Source organism: Paramisgurnus dabryanus, chromosome 7 (genome assembly GCF_030506205.2).
Source record: "Paramisgurnus dabryanus chromosome 7, PD_genome_1.1, whole genome shotgun sequence".
In the NCBI taxonomy this organism is placed as follows: Eukaryota; Metazoa; Chordata; class Actinopteri; order Cypriniformes; family Cobitidae; genus Paramisgurnus; species Paramisgurnus dabryanus.
This window is the reverse complement of record NC_133343.1, coordinates 7,023,592-7,050,979: the sequence shown is the minus strand read 5'-3', so window position 1 is coordinate 7,050,979 and position 27,388 is coordinate 7,023,592. Positions and strand designations below refer to the sequence as shown.

General features: G+C 36.2%; 1 protein-coding gene and 1 long non-coding RNA gene across 4 annotated transcripts in view; one reads left to right on the top strand and one right to left on the bottom strand.

The window, feature by feature from the left end:
• Window positions 1–27,388, bottom strand: part of kalrnb (kalirin RhoGEF kinase b) — a 136,999-nt gene that overhangs the window by 18,237 nt on the left and 91,374 nt on the right. The window contains exons 29-34 of one of the 3 annotated variants that reach the window (XM_065293678.1): window positions 26,364–26,475; window positions 25,352–25,542; window positions 25,161–25,262; window positions 23,725–23,869; window positions 23,444–23,547; window positions 7,891–8,137 (exon numbers count right to left, since the gene is read on the bottom strand). In XM_065293678.1, the coding sequence (XP_065149750.1) occupies window positions 7,891–8,137; window positions 23,444–23,547; window positions 23,725–23,869; window positions 25,161–25,262; window positions 25,352–25,542; window positions 26,364–26,475 (901 nt within the window). Of the gene's footprint in view, window positions 1–1,263; window positions 1,436–7,890; window positions 8,138–12,336; window positions 12,535–23,443; window positions 23,548–23,724; window positions 23,870–25,160; window positions 25,263–25,351; window positions 25,543–26,363; window positions 26,476–27,388 lie in introns of those variants that run through there. The other 2 variants (XM_065293676.2, XM_065293677.2) reach the window with 2 other exon arrangements.
• On the top strand, window positions 2,564–7,975 carry LOC135741558 (uncharacterized). The gene is made up of 3 exons (XR_010529535.2): window positions 2,564–2,759; window positions 6,672–7,326; window positions 7,873–7,975. It is a non-coding gene; the product is annotated as an uncharacterized lncRNA (long non-coding RNA).

Below are 27,388 nucleotides of genomic sequence, written 5' to 3'. Positions count from 1 at the left end.
CCGACATTGTGTCCAGTGAAACACACGGTGAGGAATGTTCTCAATGCTTGTATGTATGCTGCATTGCATTAGCAGAGCAAAAGGATATGGGTTTAATTCCCCAAACAACACACGTACGGATAAAATACATAGCTTGAATGCACTTTAAGTCACTTTGGATAAAAGCATCGGCCAAATGCATGAATGTAAAAGTGAACTTTCCTTCAAGCTAAGTAACACGGTGTCCCACCTCGTCTCTATATACACAGGGATCCTTGGCAAGGTTGAAGACCCCTGATCTAAAACATCATTCACACAGAGAATCACTAAGAATGCTCAGAATCATCTTCAAAGATGTTTCAAGAACCAGAAAAAACAGAAAGAACTTGATTTGAGCTTCAAAGAGTCAACGCCAGACACGCTGGTTTGTTGATGGAGAAATTAGGTTACAGGAAAACAGAGAAGCTTGTGGGGGCTGTACAGCACACACGCACGCAAAAACACACACACACACACACACACACCGCTGCTTTCATGAAGACCAGAAACTATAGATATCTTGTAGACCTAAAGATAATTTGACAAACATAATAACTCAAAATAAATGGAGATGTTTAAACTGCCCTGCACCAAACATGTGACCCTACATGTGAATCCAATCTAAAGTATTTTTTTGTGATTTACTGTTTTTTTTTTTACATAAAATCATCCTATATAATGTAAAGAACATTTAGTCAAAATATAATTCTGATGTCTTTAATACTGAATAAGTATGATCATATCAATGATTAAAATTTACCTATGATGCTCCCAATCTCAGAATTACATTGAGAAGTTAACAGACAGGGTCACCTTTGTCTAGGTAGTCTAAAAATGGACTAAAGCAATCTATAGGGTTATACCCACAACAACCATTTTAGGGATCTGATCACTTAAAAACTGCTTTTTCTCCCAAATTCAAAAAATAAATATATATCATTAAATAATATCTTATACATTTTCTTTACAAAATTCTCCTAATCAGAAATAAATGCCAACATCATTTTTAAAATTAAAATGATACTTCGATAACGCTTCATCGAAAACCCACAAACAAATGTCACCTGAGTCAAAGACAAAACAGCCCTGAGATGGATTCAGATTTAGATCAGTGATCCATTACTGATGCAGCAAAAATTCCACCAACACACAAAACTTCATCACAATCATTAACCAGAAACACAACGCATACGCGCAGTGTATCACACTGCAAAGAGACAAACTCAAGTGTGTTGAGTTACGCACCTGTCCTATCGCAACAGCAAACCTTTCCCAAAATCCAGCTGAGACAAACTCCACAAGAGCAACATGACCTCCCACTCCGCATGCTGCACGTTTACTGTCTCACATGTGTGTCCAGAGACAGGTGAGAGAGAGAGAGAGAGAGAGAGAGAAAGAGAGAGAGAAAAAAGAGGAGGGAGTTGAAGCAAGCCTCTGTTCAATACTGAAGCTCAGCTGGAAGTTCAGAACTATGCTTCATAATGAGCGGAAGGGACCAGGGGGCGGGGCCAGGGGCCACAGCGAGAGAGAGAAAAAAAGAGAGAGAAACATGAAAGAGGGAGTGAATAGAGAGAAAAAAAGATGTTGTGATAGAGGCTGGGAAACACTTTCTCATGTGGTTGTCACTTGGACACTCAGTTTTCCATGGAATTCAACTTTAAATATAATATGCAAATATTTATCTTTAAAAAAAAAACATTTTGACCTGGATATAACCAGAGTCCCAAACAAAATATCGTAAAATGTCATGGTGCAGAATATTTATTTATTTATAAATGTTATATTTTAGGACAACTATGAGTGCAGACCTTGTCAATAAATAATACGTATTAAATATTAAGACACATTTCGGACACTACACTCGACTGATGTTCAATTCTTCAGTGTTTAAAAAAAAAGATTGAGTGTCTGAGTGTAAGTCTGCGCAAGTGTGCGCATCCTGAAAATCAACTACGTCTGCGTGCTGCAGTGGCCTATTTTTGAAAAGCTGCATCTATATCACAAGACTTTCATCTGCACTTCTCAGTTAGCTGAGACACTTACATTATCATGAATGCATACATATGAAATATACAACAGTCATTTTTAAGGACCCGATTACTTAAAAGCTGCCTTTTCTCTCTATAGACAAGTTCAGCTGGTAGAGCATTGCATTAGATGCACAAAAGTACTGATATACTGATAAATGTATAGCTTAAATGCACTGTAAGTCACTTTGGATTTAAAAAATTAATTCATCCCGATACAACATAAAAGTTTATGTTTGCATAATATATGTGTGTGTGTGTGTGTGTGTATAGATTATAAATATATAAATACACAAATACATGATATAAGAAAATTTTTATTTAGGTATATATATATTTATACAACAGTTCTTTCTGGTTCTCGAATCTGATTGGCTAAGAGGCGAGCAATATTCTACTGATAACGGCACAGTAACCGCTTCACCTTTCGTATCATTCCGCCACCTAGTGAATGGAGGTCCTTTAAACAGGCTCATCTCTGAATGGAAAAACTGCACGCACACACAGAGACGCACTCTCCGTGTGTCTCATTGGTTCACTAGCTCGTAAATCAGTATGTGAATCCCAATCGAAAGTTATTATTCCGTCAAAGATCAGCGCTCTTGGATGTTACGTTAAACTTAATGGGAGTAATGTCTTGTCACATCGTGTGGACGATTAACACTTGGAAAGAGGAATGTAAACAAAGAACGCGAAAACACTGTGGAACTGCAGGTAAGCACCGCAGCTTTTAAATGTGGACATTGATCATTTATATAATCGTGACGTGACTATTAAAACATGTTATGAGATATTGCCACTGATATATTTATAAGCAGCATGCAAAAACATCTCTCTGACCCCTATAAAAACAGTTTTATATAGTACTGATAAGAACAAAGTCTAATAATAATCGAGTGCTCGTATCGTGTTAAGATTAAATGGGAAAGCAATAGTAACGTTATATAAATATAGTTTTATTAACTTTTACCTCGCGCCAAAACAATAACAACACAAAAGACACTAAATATGAATAAGAAAACAAGTAATTGTTTCATCATGACACCAAATACTGCTGATTTGATCTCATTTTTGACCATCAAACACAGACAAGGCCAACATCAGAGCCAGGGAATCCCTGTCAGAGATGTAGCCCAGAGAGGGCGGCGGTCAGCGGGGCGAGTGAACACTGATGTCCGCTCTGGTTCTCGTACCGAATCTTACTAAGCAAACGTTCAAACAGGTGCTCTCTTTACTAATCGACTGCAGATTTAAATATAATACATATATATTCTCTTATTTTTGAAAAAAAACCCTCTTATTTTGTATGTGATTAATAATATCAATTCAGTATATATATAAAATATTTACAAACAGTGCACACACATAAATTATGCAAAAAAACTTTTATTTTGTATGTGATTAATAATATCAATTCAGTATATATATAAAATATTTACAAACAGTGCACACACATAAATTATGCAAAAAAACTTTTATTTTGTATGTGATTAATAATATCAATTCAGTATATATATAAAATATTTACAAACAGTGCACACACATAAATTATGCAAAAAAACCTTTTATTTTGTATGTGATTAATCGCAATTAATCTTTTGACAGCCCTAATAAAATTGCATGCTAAATGCATTAATGTAAATATGCATACAGATCTTTAGGATCAGATAACAGAAACGGACCTCAAATGAACATACTTGAATATAAGAATGTAAAGATCTTAGCACACGAGTTCATCTGAAATTTTTGTACATTTTTGCAAATTTTTCGCATCCGTAGCAAGCATTTTGAGAGGTGTTTTGACATTCGGAGCCACCGTACAAATGAACAGCGAAATCCAGATTAGTGTCTGATTTTTTCCGTCTTGCAACACAAAAAAAGTTGTGAAAAAACTAAGTGTGGAAAACAAAGAGACGAAATATTAAAAAAGACAGATCGAAAGTGACGTGATTGTCAAGTATGGAAGCCCATACTCGAGGAGCAATTGGGAATAAGTCGCAAACTTATGAAAAACTTGCTTTTTAAACTGGGACAAAGGTTCAGAGGTTAACCTAATACTACCAATTACCATCTTTTAAAAGGATCTACAGTATATCTGATCTATAAATGAGATCCCCATGCAGGTAGGTTTACAGCGAAGTAACTACACTCGTTCCGTGAGCATCTTCAGTAAATGTGATTAGTAGTGGTTTCCACTCTTCGTAAGTGCATTTCAAAGCAATGAATCCCTTACGGTGAAAAATTACATGTGATAAATTTTTGATGCGGCAGATCTTAGTGAGCTAGTGAGGTGAAAAGTAAAGGATATTTTTTAAGGATCCAGCTTAGTTAATACATTAAATCTGAAGCGCTCAGATGCAAAACCCTCCAAAACTGTCTGACATGTTTTCTTGTAAATCAGCATTTTTTATCAGATTCATAATGATTTCTGCCAACAAACGGGTATTTCTGAATGACCCCGAGGTTGGGATTAAGCAGATTTGAAGTGAATGTATTTGATGAGGGGATTCGGTTAATATCATTATCTCATTTTTGACAAAATTGGCATTAAGTGGCTTTTGGATCTGAGCTCCTCACATCTTCTCTATAAAGAAGAAGTCCTACTAGGAATAAGTTAACTATTATATGCAAGTGGATTCGAGCTTTCAACCACATGCCAAACTGTAGTAAAGTTCAAAATAAAATGAGCTCACTCATCATAAAGCGCTGTGATTTGTACAGCAAAGCACCTCATTGCACACAGTCTTTCCTGTCTGACCAAAGCCTCCTGTGTTATGCATCATTCTGTTTATTATTACTGTGGTGCAAAAAAGCACAGAAGTATTCAGTTAAAGGCAAAATAATGTTCGCTCAAACCTCAGTTTGCAGAAAAAGAACAGAAAATGTGTTTATACTAACACACTTAGAATGAAAACCTAGCAGGTAAGTGGGCCAAAGAGTTTAAAAGTAGAAACATGAAGCCAATAATTTGTTAAAGCACTTATGTACGGTATGCACTAACATTGTTTACTTGAGTTTTTTACTTGAGCAGTAATGTTGTTTAAAACTGCCTGGACTACTTTTAAAATCTAGATTAGTTTTTCATCGCCATTGAAGAACCATTTCTGCCTGAAGAACCTTTAACATCCAAAGAACCTTTCTGATACAATAAATGGCCGTTCACATTATAAACAATAACTATAACTATAAAAATATTGACTACGCCAAAAGGTAAGATATTTGATTACACAAACAGTGTTGGGGGTAATGCATTACAAGTAACGTGCATTACGTAATAATATACATTTTTTTGAAGTTACGAGTAAAGTAACGCATTACTTTTTAAATATACACATTAATATTTGAGTTACTTTTAAAAAAAGTAATGCAAGTAATGCAAGTTACTTTTTTTAGTGTAATTAATTCTATTTAAAATAAATTATGTACTTAATTAAACTAAACGTAATCACATTATGCACTCTATGCGTACACGCCTGTGTGGGAAAAGTTTGAGTCAGAAACTGAGATGGCAGGCCAGAGCTCGACATTTTTGTTATGAAATACGCAATTTCTGAATGCAGAACTTTTCAGTTAAAAACACCTGCAAGCCCTGAAAGAGATCAAGCCTCAACCAAGAAAAGGTAACGCAAAAGTAACTAAAAAGTAACGTAAGCATTACTTTCCATGAAGAGTAACTAAGTAACGCAATTAGTTACTTTTTTGGGGAGTAACTTAATATTGTAATGCATTACTTTTAAAAGTAACTTTCCCCAACACTATAGAGATAGGAAGTCGAGGACATCTGCAGGTTATAGTCGCAGTCCATGCAACAAGAAAAGTATATTTACACATTCAATGGCACATAAACAATTGCAAAAGTTTTTATTGCAGGAAATATGCGATAGTCATTCAAGGTATGTGATTTGCGTGAGTACCGCGCACGTGAGCAAATTTACAAAGTTATCGTCCGGTGATGTGAACAGTAATATAGTTAACGTTATATTTATCGTTAGTTTGCATTTATTGTAGTTAAAATTATGACTATATGAATTTTATTATTAGTCATATTTAGTATCAACTTTTTCCCCGCCATTGACGAGATATCTCGTCAATTAAGAGAAAACGCTTCCCCGCCAATGACGAGATTTTTCGTCTTTCCGCAATACCGCTATTATCCACCAGGTGGCGCCTGAATGGGATCTCTATGAAAAGTCCGTCACAAAAATTGAATTATCTCTGCTTTTTGCTCAAAATGTGGTGTTTTTGCAGAAACCTACCCATATTCAAAAGCTGATTGCAAAAGAACCACTGAAGGTAGGATGAAACGTTTTTTGTTTTGTTTAAAAAAGCAGAGGGTCTGTTCTTTCATTTGGTATATTGTATGTTTATATATTTAAAAAAGAAGAACATTTTCTGGAAGGCATTAAACTTTGGTGAAAATTATGAAAAACGCTGGCGTTGGCTGGCAACTTTTAAAAAAAAACGTTGGGGGTGAAAGAGTTAAACATGTTTTACTTTTTTAAAAACGACAAAAACTTTTCCTTGAGACAGTCCAGCTTGACATAGTTTGCTGTCAAACTGACCTGCTGCGCCTTTTTGTTCACCTATCCCACCTAAAAGCTCTCCCTTTCCTCTGTTTATTCTTAGATCCAGATCTCAACGGTCAAGAGGTCGAGGGGTCCTGGCAGGGATGTTTAGGAACGTTCTCCTCTAAATACAGGAAGTAAAAAGCAGGGACAACAGGAAGTCGAGGGGCTACAATAGAAAGAGTTCCACCTAACACAGGTCTTAAGAGAGAAACACACAACAAACATCAACACAAACCTGACCTAAAAAACCAAAGCTATACACTTCTTATCTGTGCATGAACCCTCTCAAAGTTGGAAGTGTGTTGGTCAAAGACCGACTGAATACCAAAATGGCATTGGATTAAAGTGAAAGTTGCATAATTGCCAAGTATAGTAACCCAATCCCAGCAATTTAACCCATCCCAGTAAACTATCACTGCAATTCCTGTCTCAAGGGTGCCTTGCTCAAGTACACCTTAGTCGCTACGTGCCAACAATGAGAATCCAACCGACGACCTTTGCGTTACAAACCCGAGTCTCTAACATCACTGAGGATCTGTTGTATGACCCTTCTTCTTAGCAGTCTGGAGAAACATAAACCTGTGAAAGTGGACAGGACTAAACCTCCACCCTCAGACTGAGCCTGAGTACATCAAACATCTTCAGCCATCTCCAGGAGGGATCACATCAAAGACCGACACAGGCTTCTGCTATCATCACTAGTACCTTGTAAGGTCTGTTAATTAATCATTAAACACTAAATGTACTTTACCCACTGAGACCAGACCGGACTTCCCTGTTAGAAACCAGAGCACAGACTGTTCAGAGAACTTTGCACATGTGAAGAACTACTTAAAGGTGGGGTGCATGATCTCTGAAAGCGAATGTTGATATTTGAAATCACCTAAACAAACACGCCCCTACCTCATTAGAATCTGGACCTTCTTTTGATAGACCCGCCCCACACATACGCAACCCATGCAACGATGTCGGTTAGTAGACACGCCCCTTACTGCTGATTGGCTAAAAGTGTGTTTTGGTACTTGGCCAGACTTCCTTTTCCAAAGCGTTTTTCAAAAATTGTGATCTACTTGTTCTCACATGAGTGTAGTTTTCAAAGGGAGGTAACCCATAATAATCAAATAATGCATACAGATCCTGCATTACTCTAACATTTATTTTTGCACACGTGTATGCACCTACCCATCGGAAACTTGTATCTTTTCATCCAGGTCTGTTCAATGGTGTTACAGATGATCTTTCATTGTGGCTTTTTTCAGTGGATGTGTGACACTTACCTTTCCCAGGTGGGAAAAAACAATCCATGTCAACGCTGCTACGTGAATGAGAGACGGAGAGGGTGCTGCTGGGAACCAGACCCTCCAGAGGGGGCGAGTGTTCGGTGGTCCGCACCAGACACCAGCCGGGCCGCTCTCCGGACCTTTCCAAAAGCTCGACGGTCTGACCCGACTGAATGCTCAGCTCGCCCACAGAACCTGCGACAAAGTCCTGCAGAACCACGGTCTGCTCACAACCACCCGACAACTACGGAAAGAGAGAGAGAGATGGAGAGAGCTTAACGTTTAAACTATAATAAGACACTTAAAGCCATTTGATTAGAAATATGATAAAACTAGTGTTTATGGTTAACCTCCTAAGACCCGAGCTTTGGTTTTTCTTTGTTTCAGATTTGCTTGCACTTTAGCATAGCTTAGCACAATCCATTGAATCTGATTAGACCATTAGCATCGCGCTTAAAAATAACCAAAAAGTTTCAATATATTTTCTATTTAAAACTTGACTCTTTGGGGTTAGGAATAACCAATAAATATAATAACCAAATATTTTTATTTAAATATGAAGCAGTGTTATTGTCCACGTTTTTGTACAATGGTTTCCAGTTACACAGAATTAAGTATTATGGTCCAAACAACAAAAAAATGTGATGTCCACGTATGTGAAAATTAATTTGATTAAAACCTAATTATTAATGTACTATGTTGCTTAATGTAAAGTTTACATCAGACTACATCATCAGAACAATTAAAGTTTTTTTTTTTTTTAATAAAAAATAGGCTTTTACCAAAGACAAAAGAAGTTTTGAAAGATGTTTTTGTGCTTGGTTGTTGTCCTCACATGACTAGCTTTAATCAGCCTGAGTCATTAAAACTACTGGAGTCAACAGGACAAAGCATTAAGTGTTTTCAACCGAGATTAAACAGCCCATAATAAACACAACCGTTAAAGGGGAATTACACTTTTTTTGAAAATATGCTAATTTTCCAGCTCCCCTAGAGTTAAACATTTGATTTTTACCGTTTTGAAATCCATTCAGCTGATCTCCAGGTCTGGTGCTAGCCCTTTTAGCATAGCTTAGCACAATCAATTGAATCTGATAAGACCATTAGCATCGCGCTAAAAAAATAACCGATATATTTTCTATTCAAAACTTGACTCTTCTGTAGTTACATCGTGTACTAAGACCGACAAAAAAAATTAAAATCTTTTTTTTCTAGACAGATATGGCTAGGAACTATACTCTCATTCTGGCGTAATAATGAAGGACTTTGCTGACGTAACATGGTTACAGCAAGCGTAGTGATATTACGCACTGCCCGAAAATAGTCACCTTGCTTACTTTCAATAGTACACGATGTAACTACAGAAGAGTCAAGTTTCAAATAGGAAAAATATTGAAACTCTTTGGTTCATTTTTAGCGCAATGCTAATGGTCTAATCAGATTCAATGGATTGAGCTAAGCTATGCTAAAAGTGCTAGCGCCAGACCCGGAGATCAGCTGAATGGATTCCTAAACGGTAAGAATTAAATGTTTATCTCTAGGGGAGTTGGAAAATGAGCATATTTTCAAAAAAAAAAAAAAAAAAAAAAAATGGAGTGTCCCTTTAAAATGTAAGGACTATTATCTCTGAATCTCACTTGCTAAATGTTAGCAAATCTGTCTAGGAAAATTATATGAACCAAAAATTTGTTCAATAAGATCAATTTCTCTGTATTAGTTCTAATATCTGCCAACAACCTCTATAACTTTTTGGTGGTAAAAATTAGCAAAACCTGTCATTTTATCAGTGGTGGAGTGAGTCCCGGTAAAGTAGTGTACTGTACGTCAGACAACGGCAGCCTGCTGCATCATTTCAAACCTCACACTAAGAACCGGCAAAATATGGGGAATTACGCAGTGCACTATTTTCACGGGTGCCTCTTTGGCATACCTGATGCATAAATCCCTTCGAGTTTCTGACCCGAAACTATCTACGTTCCCTACATGTTTATAAAGGTGTAAACAGCTCATCATTAAAGCTCTCGATATGCAGTCTGCTCTTGGGCGTCAACACTGGTTTTGTTCTGACCCAGTGACCCACCCTAGAGAAAGCTGCTTCCCGAGTGTAGTTATGACTGAACTCCCCCTGTTCTGAGTCTCAAAACAGACATTCAGCTGGATAAACATCTACAACAAAACCATTTTCTCATATTAAACACTGAAGCTGTGTACGTGCCAGGTTTAAAGCTAAAACCTTTTCAAAAGTTTATAGTTCCATGGCCACACCAAATTTCTTCTGTATACCATGGAGGTCATGTGACCATTACCATACCTCTGTACCTGGTAAATGCTGTCACCTGTGTATGTTTGGCATGCCCTGATGAAAACTGTTTAGTTGAAACGCATTGTCATGTAGCCATTAAAGGCTTTTTTATATTTATCAGGAGTGCCTCATTTTACTATTTTCTTATTCTCAGAGATACCTTGGATTATAACACGAACGCTAATAATTACGGTAATAATTTAGCACCTTTAAAGTAGATTTTGGATTCATTTAAAATTTGTATATTCTGAAAGAAAACAATGAGTGGCGCCTGCCCATGCAAATCATGATGCTTGGATGTTGCCAAGGCTTTGCATCTGTTAAGATGTTCTGAGTGGTTTTTAGCGTGTTGCTACGCGTGTTGTTGCTAAGGTGTTTGGATGGATGCTTAAAGGCTCAAATCAAAGCATCCCACCCGCAAGTCTGAATGATATTTTGGGATATTGCCCAGCATATGGCCCGGTTCCTTCCTTTAATGTATTTAAAATGATTTTTTTATCATTCCACTATGAAAAAGACAAGTACAACCACTTAAACAGCACGATTTAAAGTATCAATAATGTCCATAGCTCACTGTACTAAAACATAGTGATGGGACTTGAACAAGCATTTTCATTCAAATAACAAAAATGATTTAAAAATGTGCACTTGCATGTTTATATGTTGCTTGCGTGAGGTTTTCTGATAATGTCATTCAATCTCTGTAGTATATGAGACTGTGTGCACTGTATATGTACAGTAATTGATGTTGTTCTCAAAGGTATTATGCATATAAATAATGCTTTAATTCTAGATTTACAACTCTATAATCTCTTGTGATCGAGGCAGACAGCAGTAGGACACAGAGAAGCATGTGATAGGGTGGAGGGGAGAGATACACCCTTCTCCAGGGAACACAGGGTGTTTTCCAAGCCTGATTCTTTACAGCTGGGCAGGAATTCCCGCCATATGGAAAACAGTATTCCATAGTGAGAGAATTCACAGGCATGAGGAAACCAAACTCTCTCATGCTAACGGTTACATATGAACCATATGTAATCATTTAGCTGACGCTTTCCTTCGTTTGCTGCAAGTTGCAGAAATCAAACTACTTAACAGAGATCAGCTGCAAATATATAAATATATATGTGTGATTTATATAAAATAAATAATTTAGAACACCCACACATACACTTTATTTTCTTACCTAGATGCTAAATAACTCACTGTTAATATGAAAATATTGTAGTGCATATTTAAATATATGATACATTTATAAATATTAATATTTATGATACTACTCATCTGTTATAAATTATATCACTTGTTAACTAAAAACACGGTTATCATTCTCTAATGTGGTTCGGCTCTGACGTAAACTGCAGGCTGTTTATAATTCCCAACACTGACCATAAAATATCAGAAGATTTTACACTGCTTTACGAATTCAAACACATACACATGGATTAAAAGTTGAACAGCCACTCCCTTCTGAGCAACACAGAAAACCCAGTCCAAATGTTAGGTCATGCTTACAAAGAAACACAAAACACACACAGACACACTGACAGATACGCAAGTATACATTTAAAGTGCAAATGTCAGCAGAGACAGATTTAAGAATAATTGTAGGGGAAAGCACATCAGACAGCTATGCTGAAAACTGGTGACCTTCAGAGCCACTAAGATAAATTTAATAAAGTAAATAACATTTTTGATATTATACCAGGATAATAAATGTGCCATTTTATTTGTTTAGTCAGTGACGAATTTGTTTGCATGATCTGAAAATACATGATGAGAAGCAAACATTCACACTCTTACACAAGCACACACAAAATTATAATCGCTTAATGCTTATATTCAACACACAAAGCGTGCTTTTATCTAGTTGCCTTTTCTCACGAGTGTGTCAGTGAGTTTATCTGAAGACACAAAAGAGGCATTTGAAATGGGTCCTGGCACTAACACATGATATGCTATCGATGTATGATTTTTTTATTAAAAGCATATGATAAATAAGCGAGCTTTAATTGTATGTATAACTTTGCATGTCCAACAGAAACCATCGATAGATTTACTCTCTGTTTACAAAAATCTACAAACCATAATCAATCATTTCCAAACAACCTATAAAATCCATCAAAATCAGGTTTACTCACAGGTCTGGTTCTCTTAGACAGTCTGAAACCCCTCCACCTGGGCATGACTCTATGAGTACCTCAAATTCAACCAACCAGAAGCAAGTCTGTCAACCAGATAAATCCCTCTGATTGGACGACAGTCAGGTAAAACACAGTAAAACCACTCTCTCACTTCTAGAGTCTCAGACGGAGCAAGTGACTACATAAAGTTTGAAGCACAATATCTGAGCTGTCATTTAGATTTCCACAGCTAAGGAGAGTTAAGAAGGGATCTGCCCATGTGGAGGAGAAGAGAGAGAGAGAGAGAGAGAGAGAGAGAGAGAGAGAGTGAGAGAGAGAGAGAGAAACTAAAAGCTTGGACAAAAAAAGTCCAAGTTGAAGTGATGAAGAGAGAAAGCATTAACCATTTATAATACACTTACCGTTAGGCTATGTTTACATTAATGCGTTTATCCTTTAAAACGCGTTACTTTTGCTACATTTACGCCTTTCATTTACACTACACCACCGTTTTCGACCCTCATAAACGGATTTGTTTGCAAACGCTGCAGACCCTGTTTAGTTTGAGAACTCAGACGTTGCGCTGCAGTGTAAATGAACGTAGACGGAGTCTTATATAAACGCACAGTTGATGTTAACGTGACAGCGCAACATTTTCAAAGTAAAAAAAAGGTTTTGCCAAAAATAGTAAACATCTACCAACCAGCTATTATAAACGCTATATTGGATTGTTTTAACATGTATCCTTATAGATAACGTCTGTTTTATATTTATGTTTGAGTATTGCTGGGTTTGAATATTGTTGTAATGTTGTTTATGTTTTGTTTTGAATTTAGTTAGCTTATTACGAAAGATAGACTGTAATTTTAAACGTCATATAGGGCGTTGTAGGCCAACATGAAGGGAGAATTGGGTCAGACATTATTTTCGAGTTTAAGTTTTGTTTGCTACTTTAAAATGAATTTCGTTTCATAGAAGTTGTCTCTTAATTTTAATCGATGTTTTGTTGATAAGTTTTGTGAATATAAATCAATAAAAACAATAAAATCAACGCCATATTAATATTTAATGCTCGTTTAGCCGATTGCGTTGTTGTTGCTAGCGGAGGACGTGCATGGACCTCGCACACTTTTAAAAATTAATGTCATATTAATTTTTAATACTTTAGCCGTCCACGCTTTTTTGTCGGAGAACACACGCACTAAACAGCGACAGGTAAGGGAAGATAAGTTATTTGGCGTTTTTCTGAAGATTACAGTCAGTTCGTATGAAAATTTTCAAATGGACTATAAGGTCATAAACAGTGTTGGGCAAGTTACTTCCAAAGTGTAATACATTATATATTACAAATTACTGTAATTTGAAAGTAATTCGTTACATTATAATATTACTGTTTCTGAAATGTAATGCGTTACACTACTTTTGCGTAACTTTTGAGTTACTTTCATCAAAATAACAGAAGTATGACTAGGCATTATAAAATGTTAAAATGTAGTTTATTGATGCTTATAAATCTAGAAGTTATGTGTTGGCCCTCGAGCTTTGAATAGGCACAGTGAAGACTTATGGCAAAAAACAGTAACAATGACTGTCAGAGTCATAAACATGGACAAATGATCTGGTAAAAGTCTGGTAAATGATGGTACACATACCAAACACAATAAAGCTAGAGCCCACTATAATGCTACCTATAGACTAATAACATGGCAAGACACGCAACCTCTTTTCATTTCTATTCTTTAATTTACTTTTAATTCAGATTCACAGCACAAACCTGGCATGCATTGGGTTGACACAACTTATCAAAAAGTGCTATTGGAGGATCAGGCCTCAAGGAATACAGCTAATTTCAGTACAATATAAGGATTACATGTAGGTTAACATATAATTGCTTAATAAAACACAGACAAACAGAGGAACACTGCTTTTTGCCAAACAATGAATATAGGCTCCCATACAAAGGCTGGTAAAAACTTTAACCATTGATGTTTAAATGTACTATTTAAATAACCATGTTTAAGTCTACATTAATGTTATGTTGTAGTTAGGTTGCTGTTTGTAATAAAACTGTAGATAGCATAGGAATAGCCTAGCAATCTATTATGTATATGGACTGTAACCATAGCAACGTTAGCTTACCTTGTCATTGCTGGTGTGGTGAAATGGATTTTACTGGCAAGATTTCTAAAAGTCTCTTTACTTCTGAGGTTCAAGCAGCACAGGAGACCGATAGAAACTTTCTGTTGCTTTTACTAAGTGCTCTCATTCGCAGAATTTTGCGTATGCGGCGCTACCGGACCTGATTGCGACCACTTTAGTCAATGCTTATACAGCCGCGGACTTCCCAGATTCGGCTCTTTAAGAAACGCGTCAAATACAAAATTAAAGTAAGAATGAACATGCTGCATACAGCACCTGGAAACAGACATACGCTGCGTCCCAAACCGCCTACTTCCATACTATATAGTAGGCAAAGAGTACGAGAAGTAGTGCTTTTCGCCTACTATATAGTATGGAAGTATGCTGTTTGGGACGCAGACATTACTATTTTACCCGCAGCTTTTTCCTGTGTGGATGCTGGTCGCGCGCATTAGTCAAAAATAAAAAAAATAAAATAACACGTCTATTTTTTAAATGCATTGTTGTAACGCGCTCGTTACTAAGACTGTAACGAGTAAAATATTACCAAAATTTTATTAGTAATGCGTTATATTACTGCGTTACAGCAAAAACTAATATATTACTGTAATATATTATATTTTGTAATGCGTTACTCCCAACACTGGTCATAAATATGCGTGAAATGGCTGAAGAGGAACTCCCTACATTAAAGCAATAAGCATTTATGTAGGCTAAAGCTATACTTCACCTCGTATTATGTTTGATTGAAGTTTGCATTTGCTGAAATTTATTTTTGCTTCAAGTTCGCTTCTGTTTAGTACTGTTCACTTGCATGCTTCCTTTTTAAATCACGAAGACCTTTCTGTTTGGTTTATAACATCAACATTAACCTATTAATCATATTAAAATGTTGTAGGAGGGAGCTAGAACAATATAAGACTTTCCCAAACACATTTTTATAGGTTCAAAAATAGTGTCTGTTGTAATTGCCGGCAAAGGATCCAGGTATGATTTTTGTCAATATCGCACACCCCTAGACTGCATAACTGCACAAAGGTAAGCTATTATTAGATTAATAAGTTATTTTACACTTTTATGCGCATGCCCAGTTATGTGATTGGTCATGTTTCATGTGTTTATGGTGGTGTATAGTGTGGATGAAGATTCTTTTTAAAATGCCAGTATAAACGAGGATCGTTTTCATTTTAAAATGCCGTTTTAAAACGCAAATGCTCAAATGTAAACAGGGCCATAGTCAAGACCAAACTATATCTCTAAACAAGAACATTTAGCATTGAAAGTCAAGAGATTTTTTAATCATATTTCTAAGTCACTTTTACACATCAGGATGACCCCTACATTTTTCCCTAAGGAATAAAAACAAAGCAAACACACACACAAACACTCCTATTCATACACCCATTAGCTTTGCACCAAATGTTGACTCAAGAAACTCAAGAGACGTCTAGCAAAGAAAAATAAGTAATATGAGAGGTCTATATATAACTCTATATTTGAATGCACATTAAGCCACCCACATACACAGTCTGCACATACAAAAACCTCAAACCACAATGACATAACACATAAGACATACTGCTGACAGAATCAGACACAGACAAACAAATCTGATATGTCTGCTTTTGACTGAAATTATATAACTAACCATTTGTCTCACTTAAACAAGTCACTTGTGTTGATAAAAGTAAAAAAAAAAGTAGAGGGTGGGTGATTTTTGGTCACTAAAGTACGTAGATGCCATACATTAAGCTAATAGTCCATGCCTACATGAGACTGTATGGATTTTGACGCCTGTAAATTGCACAGAATCATTTATAAGCAGGGTAAAACATGTTTGTGTGCGACAGGCATCAGACAGTCAGTAAACGGTCAGTGGGTGTGCCGTCTGAAGTCGAATGCGTCCCTTGATTTAAACCACGCTGAGCGCAGCAAAACAAGAAGCGGGCGAAACCACGCACAGTCAAAAAGAGCATCTCCAGGAAAAGAGTCAAAGCTTTTTTGTCTGTAATTACAGTAGATGGTTGAATTAAAAAAGAAACTGGCCTGAGGTTAACAAATCTTACAAATTACAGGTAAAATAGAAAGAACGATTACAGAGGGAATAATGGGGAGATGTGTTCTAGTTTGGCGCACTTGAAGGAAAAATGGTGAATCAGAATCAAATTTAAGTAGGACAAGAAAGGAAATGAAGGAATAAGAGTAGCCAGCAATAAAGGTGGCAAAAACAGGAGGAGAAATTAGTCATCCTGCAGACGAAAATAACTTGGCCACTATAGGTCTCAGTAATAAGCTTTAGAAGCAATAAACTTAATAAACATGCATTACGTAAACATGCCTAAGCAGACACAAGGACATCTGGGAATTAGAACTTGGTCCTGATTTTTATCAAATAATCAAAAAGATGCGTTTAAAGGGACAAAAATAAAAATTCTATCATTTTCTCATCTTGTTCTAAACCTGTATCACTTTCCTTTATCCGATGAACACAAAGGAAGATATTTTAATAAATGATGGTAAGCACACAGCTGATTGTAACCATTGACTTCCATAGTAGGAAAAACAAATATGATAAAAATTCAATGGGTACCATCAACTGTGTGCTTACCACCATTTATCAAAATATCTTCCTATCTATTCATAAAATAAATTAAGACAGGTTTAGAACAACATGAGGATGAGAAAATGATGACAGAAATTTGATTTGGGTGAACTATTCCTTTAATGGGACACTTCACTGCTTTGAAAACATGCTCATTTTCCATCTCCCTTAACTCTTTCACCACCATTGACGAGATATCTCGTCAATTAAGAGAAAACGCTTCCCCGCCAATGACGAGATTTTCTGTCTTTCCGCAATACCGCTATTATCCACCAGGTGGCCCTTCCGCAACTTTTTAAACCTGGAAGTATTGCCCTATGGCAAGCGGCTGCATGTCCGTGTGTGTTTTAAAGATCGCTCTGAATGGGATCTCTATGAAAAGTCCGTCACAAAAATGGAATTATCTCTGTTTTTTGCTCAAAATGTGGTGTTTTTGCAGAAACCTACCCATATTCAAAAGCTGATTACAAAAGAACCACTGAAGGTAGGATGAAACGGGTTTTTTTTGTGTGAAAGCAGAGGGCCTGTTCTTTCATTTGGTATATTGTATGTTTATATATTTAAAGAAGAACATTTTCTGGAAGGCATTAAACTTTGGTGAAAATCATGAAAAACGCTGGCGCTGGCTGGCAACTTTTTTTAAAAACGCTGGCGGTGAAAGAGTCAAGGGGATTGCACACCGGCCGCTCAGCGTCGCGCCGCGTCGAGTCGCGTCTAGGACAACTCAGAGGTATTGTAAGTGCACATTAAATAGCGCGAGCTTCGTTAGATAGCGTCTACTTTAAAATGCAAAATATAAGTTAGCAGCCAATGTTAACCGTTAATGATTTGGGACAAATATGATGTTATTTAATGTTAAACTATGTGAGAAACTCTTTACAGACATGCAACTCTCTGTTCTCCTAATCTCTTCATCACAAAGGCTTTGGCACTGTTAGCCTTAAGCTCACATCACTGAGTATCTGCTGAAATATATGATGTAATGTATACATATTATGTGGTTCTAAGTTGGTATTTAATATTAATGTTTAGTATTATTTTAAAGGTCATGGTGCGATGAGTAAAAAGGTCTCATTTCTATAAATCTAAGATATGATGGATTAAGGTTTTAGAACTTTGGATAGAAGATGCATTTCTTGTAGAGGTGGGGTTTTGCCTTGATATTTCTGGCTAGTTTGACCAGTTGCCAAGATACTCCTGGCTAGTTTGACCAGGTGCTCTTTAGTATCACTTGGTACAGGTCAAACTGGATTTTGACCAGGTGTTCTTTAGTATCACTTGGTACAGGTCAAACTAGATTTTGGTAGTTTTCTCAAGCTGTGTATAAAAGGTGGCCTGGCAAAACATTCTGGGTGGCATCCTGTAACCAGGAGCTCCCACACTTTGTGTGTAGCCTATACAAACCTTAGGGAGCCATTCTGTACCCAGAAGCTCCCACACTCTGTGTGTATTCAAACCTTATGGAGGCATCCTGTAACCAGGAGCTCCCACACTTTGTGTGTGTACTAAAACATCATGGAAGAAATCTTTAACAAGAATCTTCCTACACCATTTTAGGTGTATTATATTCATGATAGAAGTACTCTGTAGCCAGAGTGTCTATTACCAGGTATGACTTTGTAACTTTTGCAACTGTTGATCATTTTAATTGGAATTGAATCATATTCTGTATTATATGATATTCTTTAAGCTGGAACCTGCCTGGTATAATAAATTGTTATAATTGATTTATTTTAATTCTTTCAGAAATTATTATGACTAGTAGATTAGAAGGTGTCTGGTATTACCGCAAGATTATTCTGTCAGGATATGATCACACTGGTGTTTTGATGGTCGAATGGAGCATGGGGCACATTCATTAAAACTCTCAGATTTATGTCTATCACCTGCCTTAGCAAGTTGCATGAGCGCTAAACTAAAGTAACTATTTTTATGATCGGAGCAAGCATGGAGCAGCCAGACATAAAAATATTAGTTTTCCCGGCAACCTCTGACTAAGATCAGACTGACAATTTTGTGTCCGTGAGATATACGCAACGGCCGGCGTATACTCTGTGCGATACCGGGTCCCTAATGAACGAATAACTAAGACTATGGGAATTTATAAATAATCAAATATCTAAATTATGATCAACAGATAACTGGAATAATGCACTAAATTCTTACTATATTAAATTGGAGTCAGATTATAATTTAAACACAGAGGTCAAAGAAATACATTTGAAATCTAATAAATGGAGTTATTCTTCTAGAAGCGCTAAAGGAAAACGAGAACACGAGATCCCTTCCCCAGGTCATTGGATACCTTCATTGGACCGATGGGTGGCGTCTTACAAAAATTTGACTCTTCAGTTACATTGTGTACTAAGACCGACAGAAAATTAAAAGTTTTGATTTTCTAGGCCGATATGGCAGGAGGTGGAATGATATTAAGCAGTGCCTGAAAATAGTGCCCTGCTATTGAAAGTTACCAAGGGGACAACTAGAAATTGCAACTTTTAATTTTCCATCGGTCTTAGTACACAATGTAACTACAGTAGAGAAAAAATATCAAAACACTTTGGTTATTTTTGAGCGTGATGCTAATGGTCTAATCAGATTCAATGGATTATGCTAAGCTATGCTAAAAGTGCTAGCGCCAGACCCGGAGATCAGCTGAATGGATTTCCAAACGGTAAAAATCAAATGTTCAACTCTAGGGGAGCTGGATAATGAGCATATTTTCAAAAAATGTGGAGTGTCCTTTTAAAGAGTAACTAAACCCTAAACCAACTTTTTTTAGTTAATGATCTGTAAGAATGATGCTTTATAAGTGCTGTTCATTGATTTTAGTAACTTTTTTGACATTTGGATATAAAGTGTTTCAATACTGCAATATATGGTGTAAAAACGTCTGAGTGCTGCCCTCTTCAGGTTGAAGGGTGGCTACTGCAGTTGAATTTTCCTATTGGATGTTGGGTCCAAAAAATGACTCGTGACGTAAGCAGGTTCAAGCTCACCACGCCCTTGTTACGATCTCACCACACACTTGGTACGAGCTTAGTTCATCCCCTCTATCTCCGTTGGGATCTGCCCACTTTCTTGCATTTTTCAAATATTGCCAGTGGGCGGAGTCAGGCTCTGACCAGGGGTTTAGTTACGCTTTAATGAACTGTTGAATAAAGAGTTTTAAATAAAATATATTTTTCTCAATTCATTATCTTAATTTAAACATCAGTTGTACTGTTGGCAACATTAATAAAACTCAACCATTCCATCTTGTTATCTAAGTTACTATGACAAATATGAGGTTATAAAAACCAAAAACTAAACTTTAGCCAAAAATTAATGTAAGTGATATTTGCAACCCTGTAACTTCAGTGTTCGAATTGAAGGGGGTCTGGGGGGGTCCCGGACCTCCTATAAGCCTTAAGGGACCCCCCATAAAGCACAAAAATATAAATTAGGGGGGTCCCCTGGTTTTTATTAAAATTAAAATACTACATAAATTTAAAATCCTCATTTTGCGTGTCACAAAGCGATACTGTCCATTATTTGTCCCAATTTCGCAATAAAATAATTCAAATGACTTCTGTCCGAAATAAAGAAACTCGCAAGTGCGCCTCATGCTGTTTTCTGGAGGAATTGACAGACGAGTTAATGTCTCTATCTGCGTGTGGAGTATTTTTTACCTCAGTTGCAGTAAGAATCTTTAGTAATCTTTAGGTTTAAGGGTTTTTTAAAAAATCTTCTCAAACAATTATTTCATAAGTGTGGCAAAGCTATCCACTCAGACTGACGGCTGGTCAACCCAGTAACACAAAATATTTTATTAGGAAAGCAGAAGAAATCACGCTTAAATGATAATAAATGATAGTCTCTTTAATACTTAGCCTATCGCTCAACTACGCATCTTTCAGAAATAAATAATTATTTGTAGAAAGTATCTTTTGCATGTGTTTTTTAAACCTTGGAAAAATGTAACATGCAGGGCCGAAGTGGGACTCATTTTCAGCCCTGGAGTTTCATGTCTTAGACCGGCCCACTTTAGTTCACCACTGACTATATTAAAATAATATAATTAAATCCTCAGTGCACTATTCTTTGCAGCCTTGCAATTAATATATTTTCCAAAAATATAATTTCCAATTCAAAGCAAATAGTCTAAAAACAGTTATGGTTTTGCCATAATCATGCAGCCATACCATAAGGTATTTTAATATTATTCAATTAAACTTATTCAAAAACTGCTAAAAAGGATCAAATGTTTTCCCCTATATTTTTTCCCCTATCGTTTTGCATGAAATAGATGAAGAATAACTATTAATAGATTAATCATTATTACATATATATAACTTACCGGTAGATATAAAAAATACGACATTATCAAGTTATCAACTGCTGAAAAGGAACAAATGTTTTCCCCTATATTTTTTTCCCTAGCGTTTGCATGAAATAGATGAAGAATAACTATTAATAGATTAATCATTGTTACATATATAACTTACCGGTAGATTTTTTTTACATTTACATTTACCTTTTATCAAGGTATCAAGTTGCGCTCAAGTTTATTTTAAATCTAAACGTGCAGCAAGTGCACTCAAATAGACGCGTCTAAAACAAAACTCGTGTTCACAGGCGACCGCTTTGAAAAGCAGAAGACGGCGGCGCGTCATGCGTTGTCCATGCGTTTTAAATGAATATGGACCCTAATTATGATTATGAACGCAAGAATTACTTCGTGGTCGGAAGTTGGGCACAATCAACTTGGTCATAAAGCGATGGGGACGTATACCACCCGCAAATTAAGCGAATGGGGCTGCTGTGAGTGCTGGTGGCATGATAACTATCTTTAAAATTATGTATCTTTAAAAAGATTAATTATATGTAATTTATACAGTGAAGAAGACAGTGTTATTATTCATTTGATTCTATTTATGTACCTAAATACTACTGTTAGATCTTGCTTTATTTGTAACTTTGTTCTTTTTTTCTATTTTTATATGCTCATAATTTCCAGTTTTGCTGATCCGAAAATTATTATATCTATGACTCAAAAAACGCAATGTAATCATCCATTTAACCACTACTATATAGTAAAATTATGTAATTTAAGAATGAGTCCACCCTATTTCACCCCTATTCTGTTTAAAAGTTCTGCCCTTGCCAGTGTTTCACACTAATTTGAGGGGTAAACTTTTTTTTGAGTTTGAGTTAAGGATAATTTGGGGTTTCTTTGATTAAAACCAGGATCAGATGATTGTTGATCAAGGACGATCACATCTTACATTGTGAAATCACAGCGACCCTATAATGAGGGGGGTGGAGCTTGGCCGGGGGGTGGGGCTTAGCTAGGGGACCCCCCCATAAGCTTTGACATAATTCGAACACTGTGTAACTTTAAAACCTTGGTAACATTCCAATTTGTAAGCTTTGTTTTGCCAATTTATGCTACTTTCAATAAACAATTTTTTTTTATTAATTATTGCTGGAAATTGGCTAAATCACTCAAACCATGGATGCAACGAATTCACCAAAATTTGGTTGCGGAAAATATAAACTGAAGATTTTACTCTCACTTTACCCGTTATCACAACGTTACACAGCAATGCACGATCGTAACAGCATTTTGAAAATACTTAAATTGACACCCAACTTTTGTTTGATGCTCCACTGCTTGTGAACATGCTTTAATGTGTCGCTTTGACTTGCACGTCAAGTTTAAGTCCTCTTCTGAAATGCAACAAGCTATCAAATATATGTGTTATTTGTTGATCGCATCTGTTAGTAACTGATGAAGTGCACAGTTTTCAGTAACTGGACTGTTATGCGGCAGGTGATGATGTCACTGAAGCCCATTTCAAGCCCGTTGACAGAAGCAAAAACAGAGGATCACTGTCATGCTGCCTGTTGTTTTTATTAAAATTATTGTGAAACTTAAAAAAACATAGTTAAGAAGGCTGCTGCATTTCTTTACTAATGTTTTGTATATAATAGTTTTTCTTGAACGTTAGGCCTACATCACTTAGATAAAAATCTGTTACATTTAATTCTTTTGGATAGGGCTAAATAAAAGAATATTTCTTTTTTTGTTTGTTTTTTTATCCAATAATAGTGTGTTACTTTAAAAAAAAGTTTATTTTACTGGTTTGTAGTCCAACTCAGATTCACTAAATGAATGACATTAAAAAGTGTAATATTTAACACAATCATACAAAAAGTCATTTTCGGTTTCAGTTTTTGCATCCAGAATTTTCAATTCAGTTTTGGTCCATAATTTTCAACTTGGTAAAATGATAAAAATAGATAAAACCCTTAATCTTTTGGGAGTTTCGAGCTCAAATTTTTACCCTCTTTATGGCAAATCTCAGCTGGAACATGCTGGTCATTATAATGCTGTTCTACCTTATCACTGTCCACAGTATTCTGGGAGGTGCGGGAAGCGATGGAGATCGTGTCCGGCTGGCTGCTGGCATCACCCTGACTGTCTGCATCCTCAGTGGTTTCCCCTGTATGATCGCACACAGGTCACAAACCTCATTTATGATCACATTCAAAAAATACAAGATGACTTGGCAGCAAAGGGATATGGGGGTACATGGTGTATTAAATCTGTCAATAAAAATTACAAAGGAAAAAATTGTGAAAGAAAAACACAAATCTGTATTTTGTAGGAATAGAGGCACACCTCTTGCTGATGCTGCGCTGTCTGGCTGGTGTTTTGGGAGGATGTATTGGCTCCTTTAGCGCCCCCTTCAGGTGAACGGTTCTTTCCTGAATCACCTCCCTGATGTTACGAATCCACTCCTGTTTCACTTCTATACTGGAGGCCTTTAGGGAAGCAGAAGCAGAGGCATGAAGCGGAGAGAAGAGAGAGAGAGAGAGAGAGAGAGAGAGAGAGAGAGAGAGAGAGAGAGAGAGAGAGAGAGAGAGAGAGAGAGAGAGAGAGAGAGAGAGAGAGAGAGAGAGAGAGAGAGAGAGAGAGAGGAGAGAGAGAGAGAGAGAGAGAGAGATGAGAGAGAGAGAGAGAGAGAGAGAGAGAGAGAGAGAGAGAGAGAGAGAGAGAGAGAGAGAGAGAGGAGAGAGAGAGAGAGAGAGAGAGAGAGAGAGAGAGAGAGAGAGAGAGAGAAGGAAGAGGAATTTACTTTACAAACTGAAGTAATTTTAATTGTTAAAGCGATAGTTCACCCAAAAATGAAAATTCTGTCGTCATTTACTCACTTTCATGTTGTTACAAACCTGCAAAAATTATTTTATTCTGATGAACACAAAGGAAGATATTTCGAGAAATGTTTGTAACCAAACCATTTGTGGACCTCATTCACTTCCATAGTAGGAAAAAAGAATACTATGGAAGTAAATGGGGTCCCGACGAACGGTTTGGTCACAAACATTTTTAAAATATCTTTCTTCATGTTCATCAGAATAAAGAAATTAATGCAGGTTTGTAACAACATGAAAGTGAGTAAATAATGACAAAATTTTTATTTTTGGGGGAACTATCCCTTTAATTTCGGGTTTCTTCTTCTTTTTTTGAAATAGATAAATAATACACTACAAAATTAATACAATACAAATCAATTCAGTGTTTTGTCAGCCGAAACCCCCTTGACCTAAATTATTTACCTAAAGAACCCCCTGATATTTTAAATAAATATTTAATAACATATTTGCATGTTTAACTTAAAAACATTTATTTTTCAGACGTTTTAAAGTTTTTTTATTAATAGTATTTCTACATAGTTATTGTTGTTATGCCTGTTATTGGACCTTCATCTGGAAATTAACTTTTATTGGCACATAAAACATATCTGTCCATTTTGCACAAGTTTTTAGTTTTCTTATATATTGTAGTGTGTAATGGTCATATGGCATGCAGAATAAACAAAAAAATATATTTTTTTTAAGTAGTTATTTAGATTCTTTATTTTAAAACTATTTGTATACATTTTTATGATTTAATTTAAATAAAGTTTTTTTTTTCATCAACTGCATTATATAATTACATTTTTTATTTTACAAGTATTTACTTAATTTTTATTTTATTTTAATTAAGAATTTATTTTAATCAATTGCATTATATAATCTGATAGACACAGACACACACACACAAGCATGTTACCTTTAGCACTGTTTTGTTGTCAGATGTTGGTGTACGTCCAGCCCACAGAGCGAATTTACACGGATCCCCTTCAATGTGTTCGGTGACGCCCAATTCTGATGTCTGTCGAAACACATTTATATTTACTAATTACATTTTAATGAAAATACCTCTGAGACGCAAAACATCTCATTTCACGGCTCGGATTTTACCAGCAGCTTGTTCTTGTAAACATATTTAGTGCGTCCAGACGAGTCTTTCATCTCTTTACTGAAGACGAGCGAGATCTCGAAGAGGAAGAGGTGTCGATCGCGGCCCTTTCGGATCAGGGATTTGGGATCCCATACCTGGAAGGTGTCCTGAAGGATGAGCTCACCCTGTACTGCAAGGTTCTCATCAAAACCTGAAACCATAAACACATCACACAAATGAAACCATACATAAACAACCGACAAAATGGGGTAATTTAAGATCTAGTCAAACATGAGGAGCAACAACAATAATGTAATTCACTTATTATTCAATCCAAAATACAATCCAAATTTTTTTGTAACAGATTATGTTGTTCCTTTTTGCAGTGGAAGTGAAAGATATCATGGTCAAATTATAATAATAAATGTCAGAAACAGTATAGCTTGCTTGTACATAGATATACTGTATATACAAAAATGCAAGACAACAAAATTGAATTTTAACTGAAGTGTGCTTATTACAGTAAAGGAGGACATACTGTACCAAATACACATTTTAGTTAAAAAAAAGTTGTACATTCATATATCACATGGAAAAATGTAATAAAAAACATCAAATAAAAATATTAAATAAATTTACTTCTTGAAAATTGTAATTTAATTTTTTAAATGTTAAAATTGTATTGCTCCTTTAGCACCCCCTTCAGTGTTAACAGTATTTTACAGTCTAAAAAAGTGAAGGTACATTTAATAAATTAAGCATGAACATCATCACTACACTGTTTCCAAATGTTGATAAAGATCTGTCACTTTATGTTAAATAATAACACAGCTCATGTAATGATGTGAACGCAAACAGTTGTGACAGAATTCATTAAACCCATCTGCTTAAAAAAAATTCGTCAGTCACATGCTGAAAAAAAGCTATTTTCATTGCTCTCTGTCTCATATAATTGCAAAACGAAAAAAAAAACATTTTTTTTAACCCGTATACAGATGTGTTTGTAACACATATGCTGTAATTATCACTCACCCTCCAGCATGCTGACATGCATGGCGTCATTAGCGCGCTTGGGCACGCTGAGCATCACCTCCAAACCCTCCTTTATTTCTCCCTTTCCTTCCTCACAGCATGTTAGCAACTCCTGTTCACAAAAACACACGTGCACCAACACAAGATACACAAACACACCCGTTTAGTCTAGTAAATATGCGACTCAGTCTTTGAAATCCAAGCTAAAATATGAGATTAGGAGCATCAAAGTTTGGTTTCGATCTTTGACGTGACCTTATTCAGTCAATAATATAAAAAATATCAAAGTTAGATTTTTACAGAATGTTCTTTACATTATATGCAGAAAACGGTAGTCTAAAGAAACAGATTTTTACAGACTGGGACAAATATTTAAAGTCCATGTAAAGTGATATGTATAAATGTGTTCTAAGTTTGTGACACCACATCAAAAAAATGTGTTATTAACCACCCAGCCATATTTGAATGATAAATAACGGCAAGTAAATAAAATAAGGTTTTCTGCTCTCAGGCGCTGGGGGCGTGTCCGCTGTCAGCACAGAAACCACGCCCACTCGCGGGAAAGCTGCCTTTGCTCCAAACTTTCAAATACCGCAATGCTAGCGATTGTGTTAGGGGTGGGGCCATGCTCGGTGGCTCCAGTGCATCATCAAGCCACCGTTTTAGCCCCGCCCAATATCAGAAACTGTTTAACGGTGTAACTCCACAATTTAGTACTACGTAGTTCACAACGTGTTATGTGTTTCAGCAAAACTTTCCTAAAACTTTTATAATGTGTTACACAAGTTCGCATTAAGATGTAATCGATAAGGTAATATGATAATAAAGCATATTTGGTGTCCTGTCCGAGGGGAGGGCTCCGAGCTCGGAATTTCATCCCGAGTACTCCCCCTCTTTAACTGGGATAGGTATGCCAGCAGAAAGTGAGGCGATGGGGAGGAGGGATGTTAACGGGACAGAGGTGAGGGACGGCTATATATAGAGACCTCTTCGTAATGATTGGTTGGATTACATGACCATGCCCC